The sequence below is a fragment of the Heteronotia binoei genome, chromosome 21 (assembly GCF_032191835.1).
Source record: "Heteronotia binoei isolate CCM8104 ecotype False Entrance Well chromosome 21, APGP_CSIRO_Hbin_v1, whole genome shotgun sequence".
NCBI classification, from domain to species: Eukaryota; Metazoa; Chordata; class Lepidosauria; order Squamata; family Gekkonidae; genus Heteronotia; species Heteronotia binoei.
The window spans coordinates 71,145,653-71,166,012 of NC_083243.1; the positions used below are offsets into that span (position 1 = coordinate 71,145,653).

A 20,360-nucleotide genomic window follows, 5' to 3' on the forward strand; every position below is an offset into this window, starting at 1 on the left:
GTTTTCCCTTTAAGCTGAGCTAACGTGAGCTAGCTCACAGATTTTTAGCCTCCAGCTCACACATTTCTGTCTTAGCTCAGGAAGGATAACCCCAGAACACAATAATTTATGCAGTAGTTCACAACTTTAGGGGCCCCATGGCGCAGAGTGTTAAAGCTGCAGTACTGCAGTCCTAAGCTCTGCTCATGACCTGAGTTTGATCCCTGGCAGAAGCTGGGTTTTCAGGTAGCTGGCTCCAGGTTGACTCAGCCTTCCATCCTTCCGAGGTCAGTAAAATGAGTACCCAGCTTGCTGGGGGGAAAGTGTAGATCAGGGGTGCCCAATAGTAGCTCTCCAGATGTTTTTTTTGCCTACAACTCCCATCAGTCTCAGCCATTGGCCATGCTGGCTGGGGCTGATGGGAGTTGTAGGCAAAAAACATCTTGAGAGCTACGGTTGGTTACCGCTGGTGTAGATGACTGGGGAAGGTAATGGCAAACCACCCCATAAAAAGTCTGCCGTGAAAACGTTGTGAAAGCAATGTCACCCCAGAGTTGGAAACAACTGGTGCTTGCACAGGGGACCTTTCCTTTCCTTTTCCCCCACAAGTTTAATGCCAGTAGCTCACAAAGTGGATTTTTTGCTCCCAAGACCCTTAAGCTTAGAGGGAACATTGGTCCTCATTTCATCTTCTGCTATTGGAAGTGATTTTTTTTGCCAATTCTGTCCTTAAATGCAGACCATGATGTTGCAATTAAAACTGTCCCTAAGTGTTCATCTGTTCTCTAGAGCAGTATTCCAGAGATTGCTGGATGAAGGGGGAGACTGGAAAGATTGGTTTCACAAGCAGAGATTTGGATCCAGCCCTATATATTTAGTTGAAGTGGAAGAGCAAAATCATCCTTTGCTCCATGCACTGCTTTATTAGCTGAGAGACTGGTGCAGGTTTATTCTTCCATTCCCTGCTGCAGTTCACACCAGAGATCTGTGATGTTGCTTAGGGAGAAAAAAGTAATTCCTTTGTGCGCATTCTGCTTTTCTTTTTCACAATGTATAGGATCTGGCTAAGTTAACTTTTTTGTTTAACAATATTTGCCATAATGTATTTAATATACATTGTAGATCATCTTAATTTCAGTTTTCCAATGGTAATATAAATAATTAACAGTGAATAATGAAAGTGTTATTGTTAGTTTGTTGTTGTAGAATTAGATTATATCTAACTGCGTGAGAAGGCATTATTTGAGAATATATGATGCTGAATTTGTTGTTAATTTTAAAGAATATAAAGTAGCTTAAAATCAATTTAAAGTTAAGGTTTTAAAAGCATAATGTCTTCTAAGGATTGCATATTGATTTTAAATACAACTATCTAATTATATATGCATGGACTAAAGTATGAAGTCAACCTCTTTATAAATGCCAGGAGGCTGTTTTTCAGTAATAGTTCAGATGTTTACGGGAAACTAGCTTGCTGGATTGCATGAGCAGAAAATGGCTTGTGAGGTTATTTACAAGTTTTGCCCCATGGTCAGTGCCATACATCAATAATAGGTATTGCTATAGACTAAGTCTAAGTGTTTCTACTTACAGAGCATTATAAATTTTGCTTCTAGTATTTGTCTCATATTTTTGCCATCATTCATTATCTTTGTTTGACTTTGTCATTAATTGTAAAGGTTAATGTGATTCATTATTTCCATTTCAGTGTTGTATTTATATCATGCAATTTTCTATTTTTTTTTTGTTTTTTTAGTCCAGCTAAATGGTGTGTAAAGGCTGGAATTGAAATAATGAGAAATCTGTACATAGTGAAATTATTGAAATATTTCCATTGATAAATTTATACATATTTAAAAACCTTAAATTTTTGCTTTTTTGTATTTGGAACATTCTGGCAACTGTCAATTCAATCAATTGCTATTAAATTGATAGAAATCATGAGTTATGTATTAATTCTTCTGTACTATTCCTGCCCATTAATTTTTAAGTTTACATCTTGTTATGCAATGAATATTTTTGAAGTCTGTGCCCTGGATCTCAGATCAGCCTTGTAATTGTCTTTTATTTTTGCGGTCATTCATCTCCTTTGTTTGACTTTGTCATTAATTGTAAAGCTTAATGTTATTTGTTATTTCCATTTCAAGGCAGTGAATATTCTGGAAGCCTGTGCTCTGTATCTCAGATCGGCCTTGCTTTAATTGTGGTGTGGTGAGATTTGTTATTGTTATCCTTGTTTTCTTAAAATATTTCCTTGGCATCCTGTGTCTACTTTTAATACAGGGCAAAGCATTGCCCAATGGTATTTACAGGAAGCTCCTGTTGATATATCCTGAAGATACGTGTGTGGAGGGAAGATTTTTATTTATTTTTTTACTTCATTTATAGGCCTTTTTTGCTGAAGCTCAAGGTAGATTACATAATATACATATAATTAAAACAAACAGTGGACTTCCGGGGTTGGAAAATGCCAAGCTGAACTGCTTCTCAGAAGGGGAGCAGGCTGGAACTTCTGTTCGGGGTAGTGGAAGGCAATCTAATGCCTACTGCCTACTTTTCTCAGTCAGAGATCAGTCCAAGATATGCACAGGAAACTTTGAGGAGATTTACCTTGGCTAAAAGGGAGTCCCGGGGGGGGTGCTCCTTTGAGGCTTTGAGGGATCTCCGGAGACGAGTTGCATTTTCATCATCTGCAGAAGTTTCCAGAGTCATTTATTTGACATAAGCTCGACAGGATGCTAATCTTCTTTGATACTGCTAAACCTCTAAAGCTATACAAGACTGGTGTTGATCTGGATAACTACAGAAAAGGTACAGACTGCTATCTTTCATTCTGGGACTAATTAAAGTTAAACAAAATAAAATCAGAAGGTGGGAAATTGAAATCTAGAAAGCTTGGAAGAAGAAGGGGAGAAGGGGCGAAATTTGGACTTTGTAAATTTAAAGGACAGTGCTAAAAAGTGGAAAGGAATTTATTGTTTTGTCTACTTGCGGTTTTGAAGAAAAATCCCCATCGTCATAGACTTGCAGCTCCCACAGCCAACACAGGAAATACGTCAAGCATCGTGAGAGCTCTCTACCAGTGAAAACGGCTTATTGAAAAGAGCAAGCCTCACTCTTTTAAATCTGATAGTTGAAATTTAATTTGGTGAGGTCAAAATTTTCGGTGTTGTTACATGTCAGACCATAAGCAAACCCGTGTAAGGACTGCTTCACTGGAGAAAATGCAGGACCAATTAGATGCAATGGAAGATAATGAAAGGGATGAAGGAGATGATAACTGCTTCCAAAAAGAAATTAGAAAAGATATTGAAGAGCTAAAAAAGGATATAGAGGATCTCAGAAATGAGACTGTGGTGAAAAGGAGAGTGAAAGTACATGATTCCACCTTGTTAAAAAATACAAGAAAAAGTGGCAATTCAGGACTGCAAATTGATGGAGACCCAGATATGTCTGAGAGGAGTACCTGCGGATGAAGAAACTGATTTGAAAGAATATATAATAAAAATAATTGCAGAATTTTTGGAGGAAGATCCTGAAGGGACTAAAAACATGTATGACTATATGTATAGAGTGAACTCACTATATGCCCCCCCAAAATAATCTACCAAAAGATGTGGTTATAAGATATATGACAAAAGAAATGGTGGGAAAAATCATGAATAAAAACTTTGAAAAGACAGGCAGCTTATGAAGGAGTTGCCAAAACAAGTGATAAATAACAGAAGAGCATATAAGAAATTGACAGAAAAATTACGGGACAATTAATGAGGTATAGATAGATAATACCTGAAGGTTTGAGCTTTGAGCTACAAGGAAAAAGGATTACAATTACAAGCACACAGGAACTGCATGGATTTTATGAAGAACATAAAGAATTTGCGCCATGATGGATACAAATTATCTTGGAATGTAAATGGACAAAATTCACCACAAAAAAAGGCGATGTTTCATTGGATTAAAAAGCAAAATTGTAATATAGTTTGTTTACAAGAAGTATATATCAAACAAAAGGATTACAGTTTTTTATGGAATAAACAATTGGGACTAGAATTTCATTCATTGGCTGAACAGAAGAAAAGGGGAGTAATTTTTTTATATTAAACAAGATTTGGATCCGAAACTAGTGTTTAAAGATAAAGATAGAAGATTTGTAGCAGTAGAAATAATATTAAATGATAATTATAATGATAATTAGCAAAGGTACAAGACAAGGCTGTCCGCTTTCTCCACTGTTGTTTATAATGACTCTTGAAATCTTACTGATGCAAATCCAAGAAGGTAAAGAAATAGTATTAAAAGTAAAAGGATTTACTTACAAATATAGAGCATTTGCAGATGATATAATGTTTATAAATGAAAATCTTGACAGAACGGCTTAAACAATATTTGATATATTTTATAAAGGAAGATCAAGCAAGGTTTCTCCCCAAAAGGCAAATAAGAGACAATATTAGAACTGTTGTAAATATTGTAATAAAATTGTGGTGGAGGGAAGAGAGGTGGTAGATCAAGAAGAAATAAAAAGTGAATTCCTTAAGTATTATGCCAAATTATTTAAGGGTGTTAAAATAAAGAAAGAAAAGATGGAAGAGTATTTACAAAAGATTAAAATAGCACCCTTAACAGAAAATATGGGAAAAGTCTTGAATGATCAAATTGAAAAAATAGAAATTGAAGCAGCAATTAATGCAATGAAAAATGGAAAAGCACCTGGGCCAGATGGATATACAGCTAAATTTTTTAAAACCTTCAAAGAGGAGTTAATTCCAAAACTTCAGAAACTGATGAACATGATAAGAATAAAAGGGAAAATACCAAATACATGGAAGGAAGCTGTTATTTCATTGATTCCAAAGGAAGATATGTGACGAATGTAAAAAATTATAGACCAATCTCACTATTAAATAATGACTATAAAATATATACAAGAATCTTGACAGAACGGCTTAAACAATATTTGATAAATTTTATAAAGGAAGATCAAGCGGGGTTTCTCCCCAAAAGGCAAATAAGAGACAATATTAGAGCTGTTGTAAATATTGTAGAATATTATGAAAGACATCCAGAAAAGGAAGTAGCATTATTCTTTGCGGATGCAGAGAAAGCATTTGATAATTTAAATTGGGACTTTATGTTTGCAGTAATGGAGAAAATGGAGTTGGGGGAAAACTTTATAAGGATGATAAAAGCAATATATACTGAACAACATGCAAGATTATATATAAATGCAGATCTTACAGAAGACATGATAATTAGCAAAGGTACAAGACAAGGCTGTCTGCTTTCTCCACTGTTTTTTATAATGACTCTTGAAATCTTACTGATGCAAATCCAAGAAGGTAAAGAAATAGGATTAAAAGTAAAAGGATTTACTTACAAATATAGAGCATTTGCAGATGAGATAATGTTTATAAATGAAAATCCCATACAAGTCACACCTTTGTTGTTAGCTAAAATACAAGAATATGGGGAATTGGTGGGACTGTGTATTAATAAAGAAAAATCAAAACTTCTATGTAAAAATATCCAAGTAAGCAAACAAAAGGAACTGCAGAAGATAACGGGATGTGAAGTTACCTCTAAGGTAAAATATTTGGGTGTGGAGATAACAATGAAGAATATTGACTTGTTTAAAAACAATTATGCAAAGTTATGGCGTAAAATGGATGAAGATATGATAAAATGGAATAAACTTAATTTGTCACTGCTTGGCAGAATAGCTGCAATTAAGATGAATATTTTGCCAAGAATAATGTATTTTTTTCAAACTATTCCGATTGTGAAAGACAGTAAACAATTCAATAAATGGCAAAGGAAAATTTCAGAGTTTGTGTGGGCTGGGAAGAAACCAAGGATCAAAATGAAAATCTTAATAGATGCAAAAGAGAGAGGAGGATTCCAGTTACCAGATTTAAAATTATATCATGAAGCAGTTTGTCTAGTGTGGATAAAAGAATGGGTGATGCTGTTAAACAAAAAACTTTTAGCGTTGGAAGGTCATGGAAATAAATTTGGCTGGCACGCTTATATGTACTATGGGAAAAAAAGATGGATGGTTTTTTCTCTCACCATTATATAAGAAATAATATAATGCTAAATACTTGGATGAAATATAAGAAGTATGGGGATGAGAGAAACCCATTATGGATAGTGCCAGCAGAAGTAATAAAAATAACAGCTGAGACGGGTAAAGAAAAGTGTTTGTCATACAATCAACTATTAAAAATACAAAGTGGCAAAATAGAATTTAAAACTACTGAAGCGTTGAATAATAAATATGATTGGTTCCAAATGCAACAAATAAAGAGCTTGGTGGAAAATGATATTAAAACTGAAGGAATAAGAAGAGAGCAAACAGAAATGGAAAAAGTTCTCCTTGGAGACAACGAAAAATTAATTTCAAAATTATATAAATGACTTTTAAAATGGTCTTCAGAAGATGAAGTAGTGAAATCTCAAATGATTAAGTGTGCAATTAATGTAAATAAAGAAATACAGATGGAAACTTGGAAATACTTGTGGAAGAACTCTATGAAGCTTTCAACGTGTCATAGTATTAAAGAGAACTGTTTTAAAATGATGTACAGATGGTATGTGACTCCTAAAAAGTTGGCAAAGATGAACAATAAGATGCCAGATAGATGTTGGAAATGTAAAAAACATGAAGGCTCTTTCTACCATATGTACACACACAATATCTTTATTGCCTTAGCAAAATATTGCCATAGCAACCAACCAATAAAATAAAAGGGAACGAAGAGAAAACACAAAGCAGCATCCAGTACCTCATTCCAAACTATGATAAGAAGTCATACAATCCTAAAGTATCTAGAATAAAATATCAAAAAAAATTTAAAGCCTAAAAATCTATACATTCTAAACTTTTAGAACTTTTACAACCTAAATTTAAAATTTAAAACATCAACAAAATTTAACCAGGACTACACTAGAAAGGAACTGAGAGTGATAATAGAGAGCGATCAATGAGGCGTAATCTTCATTTTCTTTTCCATAACGACAGCCGCAAACCTTGCGACTTGAAAAGTAGTGTATTTATCTCTATCAGATAGTAAAAAAACTAGTTTCTCCTGATTTGACTTCCCAAGAAGAGACAACAGAATAGGACCCAGAAACCTGTTCCGTTCAGAGTTAAAATCAGGACAATAAAACATTCTACCATATGTGGTGGACTTGTGAAAGAGCAGAAAAGTATTGGCAGATGATTCAACAAGAAATTTCTAGGATCTTGGGATACGAATTTAAGAAAGTTGCAGAGACTTTTCTGTTGGGATTACAAATGGGAAATTTTCCAAAAGAAGATAGAACTATAATCTGGTACTTGCTTTCAACTGCTAGGACACTGTATGTGCAGTTGTGGAAGCAAGAAAAAAAAATACCAGAAAAATGAGATTGGATTGTAAAAGTTATGACATGGAGTGAAATGGACAAATTAACAAGAACTTTAAGAGTCTATGACTTAGAAGTTTTTAAAATGGAGTGGAAAAAGTTTAGAAGATATGTAGAAAAAGAGTGGAAAATAAAAGGACATTGGACAATTTTTGATAATTATTAAGTCTTAGAAGGAAGAAGAATATTAATCTTTGTTTTGATTAGTTATGGGTACCTTTAAATGTTAGTATTTTAAGTAAATAACACCGGCGGGGGTCAAGTAACGGGGGGAGGGGTGTAATATATGGGATAGATAAAAAGAAGTTGTTAACGATGCAAGAAATAGATGTTACCATATGTTACTAAATAAAATTGTTTTAAACGATTAAAACAAACAGTACATATGCACAGTGTAGGTCAATACAATCAATATGAGGAGACATTGAATGGGCAATGTACGATGCCTAGTGAGTATAGCATATTAGTCATGATAAGAGTGTGCTATAATCAAGAAAATGGTAGAAAACAGTGAAGCAACTCCACAATTGCTCTGACCAAAATCATGAAAGCTCCACCAACAGCTTTTGAACAAATTATCAAATATTCCCATAATACTAAAAAACATATTGTGGAGAAACGCCATTTTAGTCAGTGGTGGTGCTTCATTTGGCAGGGGTCAGTAAATCCCTCAGCAGGCTTTGTAGCCTTCCCCTCACTCCCCCCCTCCCTTCCAGAGCCAAACCAACAACGCTAGGGGGAAAATCTCCTAGAGAGGCAGGAAGTGCTGTTGTTCCTTGCATGTGTTAGGCAGGAAGAGAAGGCAGATTTGAACTGGGGCTCGAGCGAGCATGTGGTGAGCATGGAGGCTCCTGCCTGGGAGGGCCCAGGCAGGCAGACTAAGTAAGTAATTCACAAGACAGGGCAAGTTTAGATCAGGGCCAGCAGGACGCGTTTATAACACATTTTGTTTGTCAGGCTGTTTGCTGTGCGTGTGCTGTGCTGTGCTAACTTTTTAAAGGCAACTGTTTTTGTTTTGTTTTTCTTCCCCTATCTTTTTCTGTTTTAAATAAATGTTTTTTCTGTTTTAAATACTGGCAGTCAATCTCTGTACCACATAGATCCCCAACCGCTCTAGACCACGCTGTGTTAAGAAGGGGGCCCCAGGTGAAGGGGGGAAGGCATGCAGTTGGATAAGGTGCCAATCCTCCAGGGGTGCCCCAAAGAAGCGCTGAGGTCTCTGTGAAACCCAAGTACAGGGTGGCAGAGGACCTGGAGGCCTAGCCTCATAGCGGGAGAGGGGGATTGGGAGTCCTGTTCCTCTCAATCTGAACCCCGGGACTGAGCAGGTGGTGGCAGCGAGCCCAAGGGGCAGGAGGAGAAATAGCTCCCTCCAGGAGTTGGCGACTCAATAGGGAGCTGACGGGACCGGGTCTGAAGGCAGAATCGGGCCGGTTCCGCCACACATGTTGTATCTAAAATTTAGTGCACTCATTGACCTAGAGAGAGCTTCTCTGCTGACTTACCAATCAAAATGGCACAAGCTAATTGGCAACGTGTTATCAGAGGATAATGGAACTTAGTCTGGAACACAGCTCCATTTACATCCAATATCACAGAAATCAGAATACAAGGCTTCAAAATCCTGTCTTTTTGATATTTGACTCCACAGAAGATGGCTTACCTTTCCAAAACAGCCTCTCCTTCTTGCTGGAGGGCCTGTGGAGGATTAGGCTCTTATTGGCTAGAGTGTCCACAGCCTGTCTGGCTAGATATTTTACAACGCATATACTGCATAATGGGTGTTAATATCCAGCTGTATCACTCTGTATCCTAGAGTGATACAGCCTTTCTGGCTAGATATTTTACAACGCATATACTGCATAACGGGTGTTAATATCCAGCTTCAACCTGAACATATTTTTTTGAACAGTTGGATTGATGAAACTTCTCCAAAGGTTGTACAAGAAACTGTTTCCATTCTCCTAAAGTGTAATAGCCACACTGTGGAAAAGCCAATCAATCCCACACATTCAGTTATGGTGTAAAAAACTATAGAGCTTATATGTTATGGCTAAGATAACTGACAGCCTCTCTGAAGTAGAATCTCATACTCTCACAATCAATTTTGAAACTGTTTGGTTTCCTATACTGGAATATTTGACTGTACAAGATGAAATTCCGAAAAAAACTAGACAAATTGTGCTTTTGGTAATCTTATGTCCACTGTATTTTGTATCTTGTTTTGATGGATTTTTTATCTTATTCTTTATGCCCTTCCTTGTATTTCCTGATTTTTTTCAATAGATACTTTAGTTGGGAAAAACCCCCAACAGTGAAGCAACAACAGTTTGATAACATGCAGCAAACTGATAATACATCCTATACATAGTTATCTTTCACAGTCCCTTTTTCTTGATTAAACACCTTCTTGAACCATTCTGTTATAGTATAGTCCTATTTCCTTTATAGAAAAGCTCTCCTGAACAATTCCTTTTTAATTTGCTCAATGACAGGAATGCAGGAGGCTTTGGGCAGGCCATTCCACAAGGAAGAGACACAATGGAGAAAGCACACATTCAGCTGGTTGTTAATCTTGTCTCTTTGCAGGGTGGCACCTGCAGAAGGCCCTGAATAGACCAGCAAAGCTGTTGTGGCAGAACATAGGAGGAAAGGTGGTGCTGCAGATATGAGGGTCCAAAGCCATGCAGATATGAGAGTCCAAGGCTTTGAACATGATAGTCAGTACCTTGAATTGAATCCAGTAGCTAATAGTATCCTATCCAAACCAGAGCTACGCACTTCTAAGTTCCTAGTAATATTTTAGTGCCTCTCACAGATATTGAAGAGACACAAGATCCTGTCTTGACCATTTTAGAAACAATTAAATGGTTAGTACAATGTATGTCGGTCTTTCCCCCTCAGCTCTGGTCTCCATCCCCAAGATTAAAAATGGGTACATTTTTAAAAATTCTCAAATTAAGTGTTTCATCATGCCTAATCGAAATTCAATTTTAGATAACTGTATTCTAGTATTAAATGAATTTTGTTCTAAACTGAAAAGATTCTTCATTCCTTAATGTGAAAAATCAGTGCTATTGGACATGAACATGAAGTCTTACTACAAGAAATGCTTTTGGAGAAAAATATATCTTTCTTAAGTAAGATCTGATATTAAAATCTAGTACTTCAATATTGGGAATCCTGGTAATTGTTTACATAAGAAGAAAAAATAGATCTCTGCAGATGCCCTGTACTAGGTAGTAAAAGAGGCTAAGAAATGATTGATGTAGTACGTGTTATCTTTTATTGATTTAGGCCGGAGCAGGAACTCAGTAACCTAATACCCAATACTGCACGTGCACAAGCTAGCAATTAATATTTTATAGAATAAGTAGCTGGAAAAAATGCTTTAATATCAGCTGCTGTATTACTTTTGGTGTCATGAGATATTAGCCATAATCTGGGTCTTATGAGACTTAGAAGGAAGTATAACAAATATTAACTGCATAGCGCTTTATGTATTGAAAAGAATCTGCAGGAGGGATTCACATATCTTTTGAAGTATGTTTATTTCTTCATATACAAGTATACTAAACCTTCTTGCATTACCTCTTTAATTATGACAATGGTAAGCTCAATTATGACCTCTTTAATTATGACAATTATATAACCTATATAAAGATTTCATTTTTGGCATGTTAAAAGTGTCATTTTAACTACCACACTTAACATTTGTTTACCATGATTATTTAAAGGTTTGTTTAACTTTTTGACTTTCTAAGCAAGGCATGAAATTTTCCCCACCATTGAGATTTGTTGTATTCAATGAGGACATCTCAGCATAAAAGATTCCCCTTCCCTTATTGATCAAGAAGGACCTTGCAACAAATGCTTGAATTCAACCAAAAGTAGTATTTTTTTCCTAACGGAAAAGTCCTTGTTTCTGTTAAAAGCACTCATTATTGATAGATATAGCATTGGTTTGTCAGCACAATTAGGTAATTATATAGCAAAAGTAAAATTGTAACAACTCACTATAACATATCTGTGCATATTAAAATACTATTTATTGTGAATTTCTGGAATTATATAACATTTATTGATATTAGGTGTTGCATCCTAAGTCTTGTTGCACTTTCTCACTCCCTACAAGATTTCTGCCTGCCCTCCTTCCTGCAGCCCCTTGGCATTCCATCATATGTCATTCCAGAGTGTCCAATCCCTACCCTTCCGGAGCTAAATTTTGGGGAGCATGGCAAGCTGCAGTAGGAGGGTGCAGCTTGGAAAATTCCTTTTCATAAGTACAATTCCAATAATGGTTCTTGGGATTCAACCTTGTGTGTTTGGAAACAAAACAATTATTCAGTTTCCTGTCTTGCACAAAAGTATTCAAACAAAATGTATCTTTTAGGAAATGTGAGACTTCGCAATAGTACACAGGTAAAGAGATGGTTTCTTAGGTGTGTTGGTACAGAGGTATTAAAAGGTAAAAAAAGGTAGTCCCCTGTGCAAGCACCAGTCGTTTTCGACTCTGGGGTGACATTGCTTTCACAACATTTTCACTGCAGACTTTTTATGCCTTCCCCAGTCATCTACACTTTCCCCTCAGCAAGCTGGGTACTCATTTTACCGACCTCGGAAGGATGGAAGGCTGATTCAACCTCGAGCCTGCTACCTGAACCAGCTTCCGCTGGGATCGAACTCAGGTCATGAGCAGAGGGTTCCAACTGCAGTACTGCAGCTTTACCACTCTGCGCCACGGGGTATTAAAGGGGCAAGTATTTGGATGGGAGACTTACAAGAATATCAGAATCAGGAGGTGGGAGCAGGCTATCAAACCTCTTCTCTGAATGTCTTTCATGCCTCAGCAGGAGTTGCCAGAGGTCACCATGACTTCCATGCACAGGGGCACAAATACACACATGCATGAACACACAAAAATACCCCCCCCCCAAAAAAGGCAATTTCCAAAATTATCTCACACTATTTCAAAATTATTTTACATTTTATAGTGACCAATAGCTTCATTATCAAGCTGTGTGGGTAAAAGCTGGTTTATCAGCTTCATTTGAATTCTGTGGCATCAGTGGTGGGTGAAAGAGTGGGAAATGAGTTGGAGAAGCGGGAATGGGAAAAATCTGGAAGTCTCTATTCCATGTCTCAACAATTTAATAGGACTGTAGTTGTTAATGCTAGTATATTCTCCTCTTAAAGTATAATCTATCCTCAGGAAATAGAATCACAGAGTGTTTACATCACATGGAGAAATGACTTTTCCATAAATTTGGAATGAAGAACAATACTTGTTTAGCTATAAAGATTTTTGTTTTGTTTCTTTTTTATGGTTTTAAAAATGTTTACATAGGCTGAAGAAGTTTTATATTTCCTTGGTTATTTTTATTTATTTTATTTTCCAGATTTTAATTCCACCCTCCCCAAGTGGGCTCAGGGTGGATCACAACAGAACAGAGTCAAAGACTCATTACAATAAATTACATTAGATTAAAATAATTAAACAGTAATAGTTAAATCCAAGTAGTCAGCCCTGTTGGTCTGAAGTAGTAGAACAAAATAGTCAAGTTGCACCTTTAAGACCAGCTTAGTTTTATTCAGAACGTAAGCTTTCGTGTGCTCTCTAAGCACACTTCATCAGATGAGGAATCCGGTACAGTGAGCAAAGCCACATGTAGCTGGTAGTCAGTGGCTCAGAATGCAAACTGGTACAAATTTAAGAACCAATGGCAGTATAGTAAAATTATTTGGTAGGGAGTGGTTTAGAATGCAAAATGGTAAAAAAAAAATTAAGCTTCAATGACAGAATTATTGACAGAATAGTAAAATTAACAAATTGAGCAAACCGTTGATCTGATACTCATGCTACTCATGGCAATCAACCAGCCATGACCTCTAACACCCTGGGGCAGAGTCTGGGCAACCATCCAATAACAGTTGGGTGTCATCTACGTATTCCCAACCCAACCCCCTGGACCAACTGGGGAAGGGGGGTGCATAGAGAAGATTGCCCCCTGTGACACACTACACTCAAGTGGGTGCCACAGGGAGACCCTCTTGCCAAGCACCACCCTGTGTCCCCAACCACAGAGAAAGGAGGAAAACCATTGAAGGGCAGTCCCCCAAACTCCTATGTGGGCAAAGTGGTGGGTCATGTGATCATGATTATATCGAATGCCATCATTCAATCTAACAATAACAGCAGTGCCAACCCACCCCAATCCAGGTGTCTCCAGAGTTCATCTGAAAGGACAACCAGTGCTGTCTCTATCCTATGACCAGGGGAGAAACTGGACTGGAAGGGGTCGAGGATAGTTGTGTCATCCAAGAAAATCTGATACAAATAAGACATTATGGCTGATTCCGCCACTCATCTTTCTTCAGGGCAGGCTTCCATTTCTGGGTGGAGCAAGCTGGCAATTTTGCACCAGTTGCTCTGCATGGGGCAAACCCACGATTTGCTCTGCCGCAGTGTAAACCTACTTTTTTCAGGTTTACACTGCGACGGGGCAAATCACGGGTTTGCCCCGCACGAAATGGTGCGGAGCAACTGGTGTGAAATTGCCAGCTTGCTCCACCCTGAAACGGAGCCTGCCCCAGATAAAGGTGAGTGGGGAATCAGCCTATTTTGGGGCATGGAAAAGTCAATTATGATTTTTCTTCTTTGTATGCAGCACTGAAATTAATGGTTAAATGTTTTGAAGTTCACCATGCAAATCTAAGATATCTTCTTCCTCTGGTAGTGATTTTTTTTATTCTGATAGTACATTTTGTAATAATTTTTGCAAGACATATAAATTGAGAGAAAGACCATGTCTACATTGTGGTATTACTATTAAGGTTATGTTCAAATAGAGAGTCAATCAGATAAAATATTTCTTTATTTTCAGTATTTTTCAGTAACAAACTACAGTGTGACAGGTTGAATTAATGATCTTTGTAATGAAGATATAAAAATGTAGAGATGACAAAGAAGCATTTTTATATTCACATTTCAGGTTTGCTAAGAAGGTTCATTTAATCTGACACTGCACTGCAGGCAAAAGAAGGGATATGTTTGAGTGCACTAGGAACTCTTTTAATATTTCTTTTAATACCTATGTTTAAAAGAAAATTAATTATTCTGTTGTCTGATTAATAGAATAAAACCATTGTATGACTTTCTTTATATAGCTGAAGATCAGCTTCGTGCAAAGGGTTATGACAAAACACCAGACTTCATTTTAGAAGTGCCAGTTGGTAAGTCCATGAGGTTTTTAACTTTTGTGAGAAAATCTGTTTATACTAAAATACTAGCAGGATAACAATATATTAAGCATTCACAATAATGAACCAGTTCCTCTAAGAATTTTTTCTAAGAGGCAATAATGCAACTAGCAATTCAAAAATTATCTCCCAAGCTGACTGACAAACCTCTTATTTGAACAAATCGTGTGAACATCTAAATGTGGATATTATCAAATTTGTAAGGTGTAGGGCCAAAAAACCACCTTAAAATCTCTTTCTCCTAGGCTAAGATCTAAAACACTGTTCCATCCTGAGGCAGTTTGAACTGTCATTTCTGAGACATCTTGCCACTTTTAATATCTTTGTTAAAAAAAGAAGATAAGAAACAGCTTTACTATGTATTGAACAGATCTTAACAATATAGTAATTAAAACAGAATAGCAAATATAACTTTCATTAACAGTTATTTTGCCATCCAAGGCTGTGTCTCAATAGTGATATTAAAATCCATAGCTACTTTTTCTCTGGTGTGCACATTCTCTCCCACAAGAATAATGGTAACTAGCAGTACGTCTGAGAGACCTGGTATCTTACTCAGAAGTGAAGCAATTACATCATCCGTAGCACACTCTGTAATATCCCTGAAGCATAAGGACATTATCAGTAGTTTAAAGGGACAGAACTAAAATGGCCCTCAAGTATTGCTGCTGGCAAAATGTTACAATGTACTAACATAAAGACCACCCTATATTCTAGGATACTTAGAGTTGATAGGTAGCTTGCACACTTCTTAATGCTGGGAATTTTATGTCCAGATCTAAAGGTGAGCAATGTCTATATCACAATACATTTACTTGACTAGTGCCCAGGCTCTTTCCAGATTGTAAAGTGATAGGGCCGGGGGAGAAAATCCAGTGATGTTAATTTCTTTGATTGTAGGTTTTGTCTCTTCATTCATAAATACATCAGACTAAACTTACTGAAGCAAAACTAGAAGGCTCTGCATGGCAAATAGTCAACAATAAGTATATGACTGCAGTCTTTGCATCAGCTGTTAGTGAAAAACTGTAGCAATCCAAATCCATGAATATACATTAACTGTCAATCAGTTGCACTATGGAAAGAAAAGATGCATCCTACAAATGATAGTTAGGTCAAAGACACTCATATGTGGCCTTCTTACTAAAGTTCCACACATTGTTGCAGAAAAACAGCACTATGTTTTTATTAGATCTGGCTATTAACTGCATTTCTCTTTTAATCTGCATTAAAAGAGTCACTAAGCATTATTTTATTTATTTATTTATTTTATTTTGCGAATTTATAGTCCACCCTTTCCCATGATGGGCTCAGGGCAGATTACAACACAATAGAACAGTTAAAATCGAACAATAAAACAGTTAAAACCATTAAATAAAAATAATGTTTATTTCTTTGCATCTTGCTTAGTGTATACTATCCACAGCTTCCAGTTATTATTTCTGTCAACTGTAGTGTTAAAAGCTGAGGTCAGTCCATAGACCAAGGCTAATGGAATGAGGAATGGCATAGAGCAATATGTCTCTAAGAGTGTAGTCCTAAACTAAGTTAACACCTCACTTAGAACATTGACTTCAGTTGACTTAGAAGAATGTAACTCTACTTAGAATTGCACTGTAAGCAATTCCAGAACTAACAAAGATTTTACAGCAAGACCTCAAGCTACCATTTCCCTAACACTTTAAATGAAACATGAAGAAATGACTGTAAATTGAATATTCCATCACTACAATTCATAGCTTAATAGCCGTTTTAAAGCCTTTTCCAAGTTCTTTTCTTCTACTTTCCCATGGTTCCTACCAAGAATAGAAATCTTTTAAAAATATTTATTGATAACTTTTCTATAGAACATCCAAAATAGTGTGCAATACAAATTATAAAACTGAAATAATAAAACATCAACCCCAAAATAAATTAAGTATGGAAACCAAATACTATCATTATGTCAGTGATAAATTACTCGAGGAATTCATCTTGGAAGTTCTGTACTTAGGTTAACCAGTGTTAGTCCCAAAAGGAGACCATCCTAGACCTAAATTTGAATAAGTATGTGGGATGTCCTGTATCTTGATATTTTGCACGTGGAAAGCCTGGCATCACTAGTATCTTTAATTAAGAGATCTCAGGAAAATTCTGTACCTGAGGTCTTAGTGATCTCTCAGAGTATACAGTACTGATCCTGTGTACCAATTACATGGGGAAAAATTGTAATCTGTTTAATAGAGGAATAACAGGATGTTTTCTAGATGATGAAAAGCTTCAGCTGCCATTTTCATTCATTAAGGGACAGGACACTTTTCTCCAGACTTGGCAATTCTAACACAGTATGAAGTCAAGAAATAAAACCCCATGGCTGAACAGTTCAGAGTTGCAACGAGGTGTGTGCCGGCACTTGGGACTGTGAAGTGCCTCTGGAAACAGCTAAGTCTGTGTGGAGAGAGGTCAGAAGCAGCAAGGGGACAGCAACATAAGAACATAAAAGAAGCCATGTTGGATCAGGCCAATGGCCCATCCAGTCCAACACTCTGTGTCACACAGTGGCAAAAAATTTTTATATATACACACACATTGTGGCTAATAGCGACTGATGGACCTCTGCTCCATATTTTTATCTAAGCCCCTCTTGAAGTTGGCTATGCTTGTGGCCGCCACCACCTCCTGTGGCAGTGAATTCCACATGTTAATCACCCTTTGGGTGAAGAAGTACTTCCTTTTATCCGTTTTAACCTGGCTGCTCAGCAATTTCATCGAATGCCCACGAGTTCTTGTATTGTGAGAAAGGGAGAAAAGTACTTCTTTCTCTACTTTCTCCATCCCATGCATTATCTTGTAAACCTCTTATCATGTCACCCCGCAGTCGACGTTTCTCCAAACTAAAGAGTCCCAAGCGTTTCAACCTTTCTTCATAGGGAAACTGTTCCAGCCCTTTAATCATTCTAGTTGCCCTTTTCTGGACTTTCTCCAATGCTATAATATCCTTTTTGAGGTGCAACGACCAGAACTGCACACAGTACTCCAAATGAGACCGCACCATCAATTTATACAGGGGCATTATGATACTGGCTGATTTGTTTTCAATTCCCTTCCTAATAATTCCCAGCATGGCGTTGGCCTTTTTTATTGCAAACGCACACTGTCTTGACATTTTCAGTGAGTTATCTACCACGACCCCAAGATCTCTCTCTTGGTCAGTCTCTGCCAGTTCACACCCCATCAACTTGTATTGGTAGCTGGGATTCTTGGCCCCAATGTGCATTACTTTGCACTTGGCCACATTGAACCGCATCTGCCAAGTTGATGCCCACTCACCCAGCCTCAACAGATCCCTTTGGAGTTCCTCACAATCCTCTCTGGTTTTCACCACCCTGAATAATTTAGTGTCATCCGCAAACTTGGCCACTTCACTGCTCACTTCCAGCTCTAAATCATTTATGAACAAGTTAAAGAGCATGGGACCCAGTACCGAGCCCTGCGGCACCCCACTGCTTACCGTCCTCCACTGCGAAGACTGCCCATTTATACTCACTCTCTGCTTCCTATTACTCAGCCAGTTTTTGATCCACAAGAGGACCTGTCCTTTTACTCCATGACTCTCAAGCTTTCTAAGGAGCCTTTGATGAGGAACTTTATCAAAAGCTTTCTGGAAGTCAAGGTAAACAACATCTATCGGGTTTCTTTTGTCCACATGTTTGTTCACCCCCTCAAAGAACTGTAACAGGTTAGTGAGGCAAGATCTTCCCTTGCAGAACCCATGCTGAGTCTTCCTCAATAACCCGTGTTCATCAATGTGCCTACTCATTCTGTCCTTAATAATGGTTTCTACCAACTTTCCCGGTATTGATGTCAGACTGACAGGCCTGTAATTTCCCGGATCTCCTCTGTAACCCTTTTTAAAGATGGGGGTGACATTTGCTACCTTCCAGTCCTCAGGAACAAAGGCAGATTAACAGCATTAACAGTTTTAATCTGGAACTCTTTATTGGACCTAGGACAGGATCAGCAAATCAGTCCTTAATGTTGGTAGCCAGAAAGCTTTTTGCCCCCCAAGTCGGAATGAAGAGTCGGACACAAGATGTTGGTATAACTATGGGCCACTTTATTAAGCATAATAATAAAAACGGCAAGGGCACCTAGAACTGTGGCCTGGTCAGGGCCAGGGGTCTCAACAGACCGCTCCCCTGCCATTCACAGGCAAGAGACCCAGCCCCCAGCCAGAGCCCTGTGACACAGCTCCCACCAGGCCGGCCCAGCAAGGATGCACGCCCCAGAGGGCCCAACCACCACCCTCTAGTCAAGCCTCCAGGACAGTCTGCATTCTCCCACCCCGGGTCATCAAACCCAAAGGTTGATTCTGCCAGACCCCTAACTCCCCAAAAGTGGGATGCTTCATAGTCCTTCCCTAGCCTCATAGTACCATAAACCCAGTAAAACCTGCCACTACTAAGGCCAAGTCTCTACTTAGGGCTTAGCACTCACCGGGATGCCCAAGGCTACCCGCAGCCCTTGCTGAAGATCTCTCAAGAAAAGCATGTTACCCTTTTCAGAGAGATGCACCCCATCCCCCCTGTAGAGGTCAGGAAATTTCATAGAAATATCCAGATGGGGCAGATAGTGGCCCAACCCCCCTTCCAATGCCTTCCTAATTTCTTTGTTAGCTTTATAACGGGCCCTCTCTATGCCTGCAGGGTCCCAAGAACTACACCACACAAGGCGGGGAATCATGGTTGACCAAATTATGGTGGTCCCACGTCATCTCTCCCGAATGTGCTGAAAATCCTCACGGGCCTGCAAGACTGAACATAAATGCTCAGAATCCCATCATTAACAGACTTCCCGTTGGGGAAGGATAGATGGTGAATCAAATAAAATTCCCCAGGCGCCTTTTTAGGCACCACGCCCAAGGGGGAAACCCTAACGTTAGGCACAGGGGGATTAGAAAATGGGTCCGAAATCCTGCCCTCAGCCAACTCCTTGGCAATCTTATCCTTGACCACCTGCTTTAAATCTTTAACAGAACTAAGATTCCCGGACCAAAATGAGACCCAGGGCCCTTGAAAAGGAATCCTAAATCCGAACCTGAAACCTTTCAGCAGGTAAACACTATCAACCCTTCGCAGATACCTGGACAGCCAGTGTTCAAGAGGTCCCACCTTTATCGGACTGGGCCCCTTTTCCAGCCTGGTAATTACCTCCACCACCTCCTGGTTTGTTTTGGTTCCTATGCAGCTGGGTTTTTGGGCAGTTACTGAAGGAGTGAGAGCCGCCACACATGGGGCATTCATGCTTGAACTGACAAGCTTTTCTACTACACACTCCTTGGGAACCAAACTCCCAACAAATCAGGTGGGGTTGAACCACTTGCCCCACTGAACTGCGGGAAGACGCTGCCAAAGCTGAAGAGGTTTTTGCTGACCTAGCCACCAAATGACCGCTATCGGAGCAGTCACCCAAATTTGGTCGCGCAGGAGACATGACTTGTAGCCACAGCTGCTGGTGAATGCGATCCCACTGAAGGGAAGGATACAATGCAGCCCTCATCCTGAATTCCTCATCATATTGAATCCAGGCAGACCCACTAAACATTGTGTACCCCTTATAAATTATATCCATGTATTGGATAAGCGCAGCCGCTTTCCAAGGCTGTACACTTGCAATCACTCCAGCATAGATTAAAAAAACCCTGGCAGCCAATTGGCCCAAGTCCAATCCAC

General features: G+C 38.3%; 1 protein-coding gene across 1 annotated transcript in view; it reads left to right on the forward strand.

Annotated features, from left to right (window-relative positions):
* Positions 1-20,360, forward strand: part of CDIN1 (CDAN1 interacting nuclease 1) — a 311,962-nt gene that overhangs the window by 154,732 nt on the left and 136,870 nt on the right. Inside the window, exons 8-9 of the mRNA XM_060262588.1 lie at positions 10,462-10,529; positions 14,557-14,622. Coding sequence (XP_060118571.1) covers positions 10,462-10,529; positions 14,557-14,622 — 134 coding nt within the window. The remainder of the gene's footprint in view (positions 1-10,461; positions 10,530-14,556; positions 14,623-20,360) is intronic.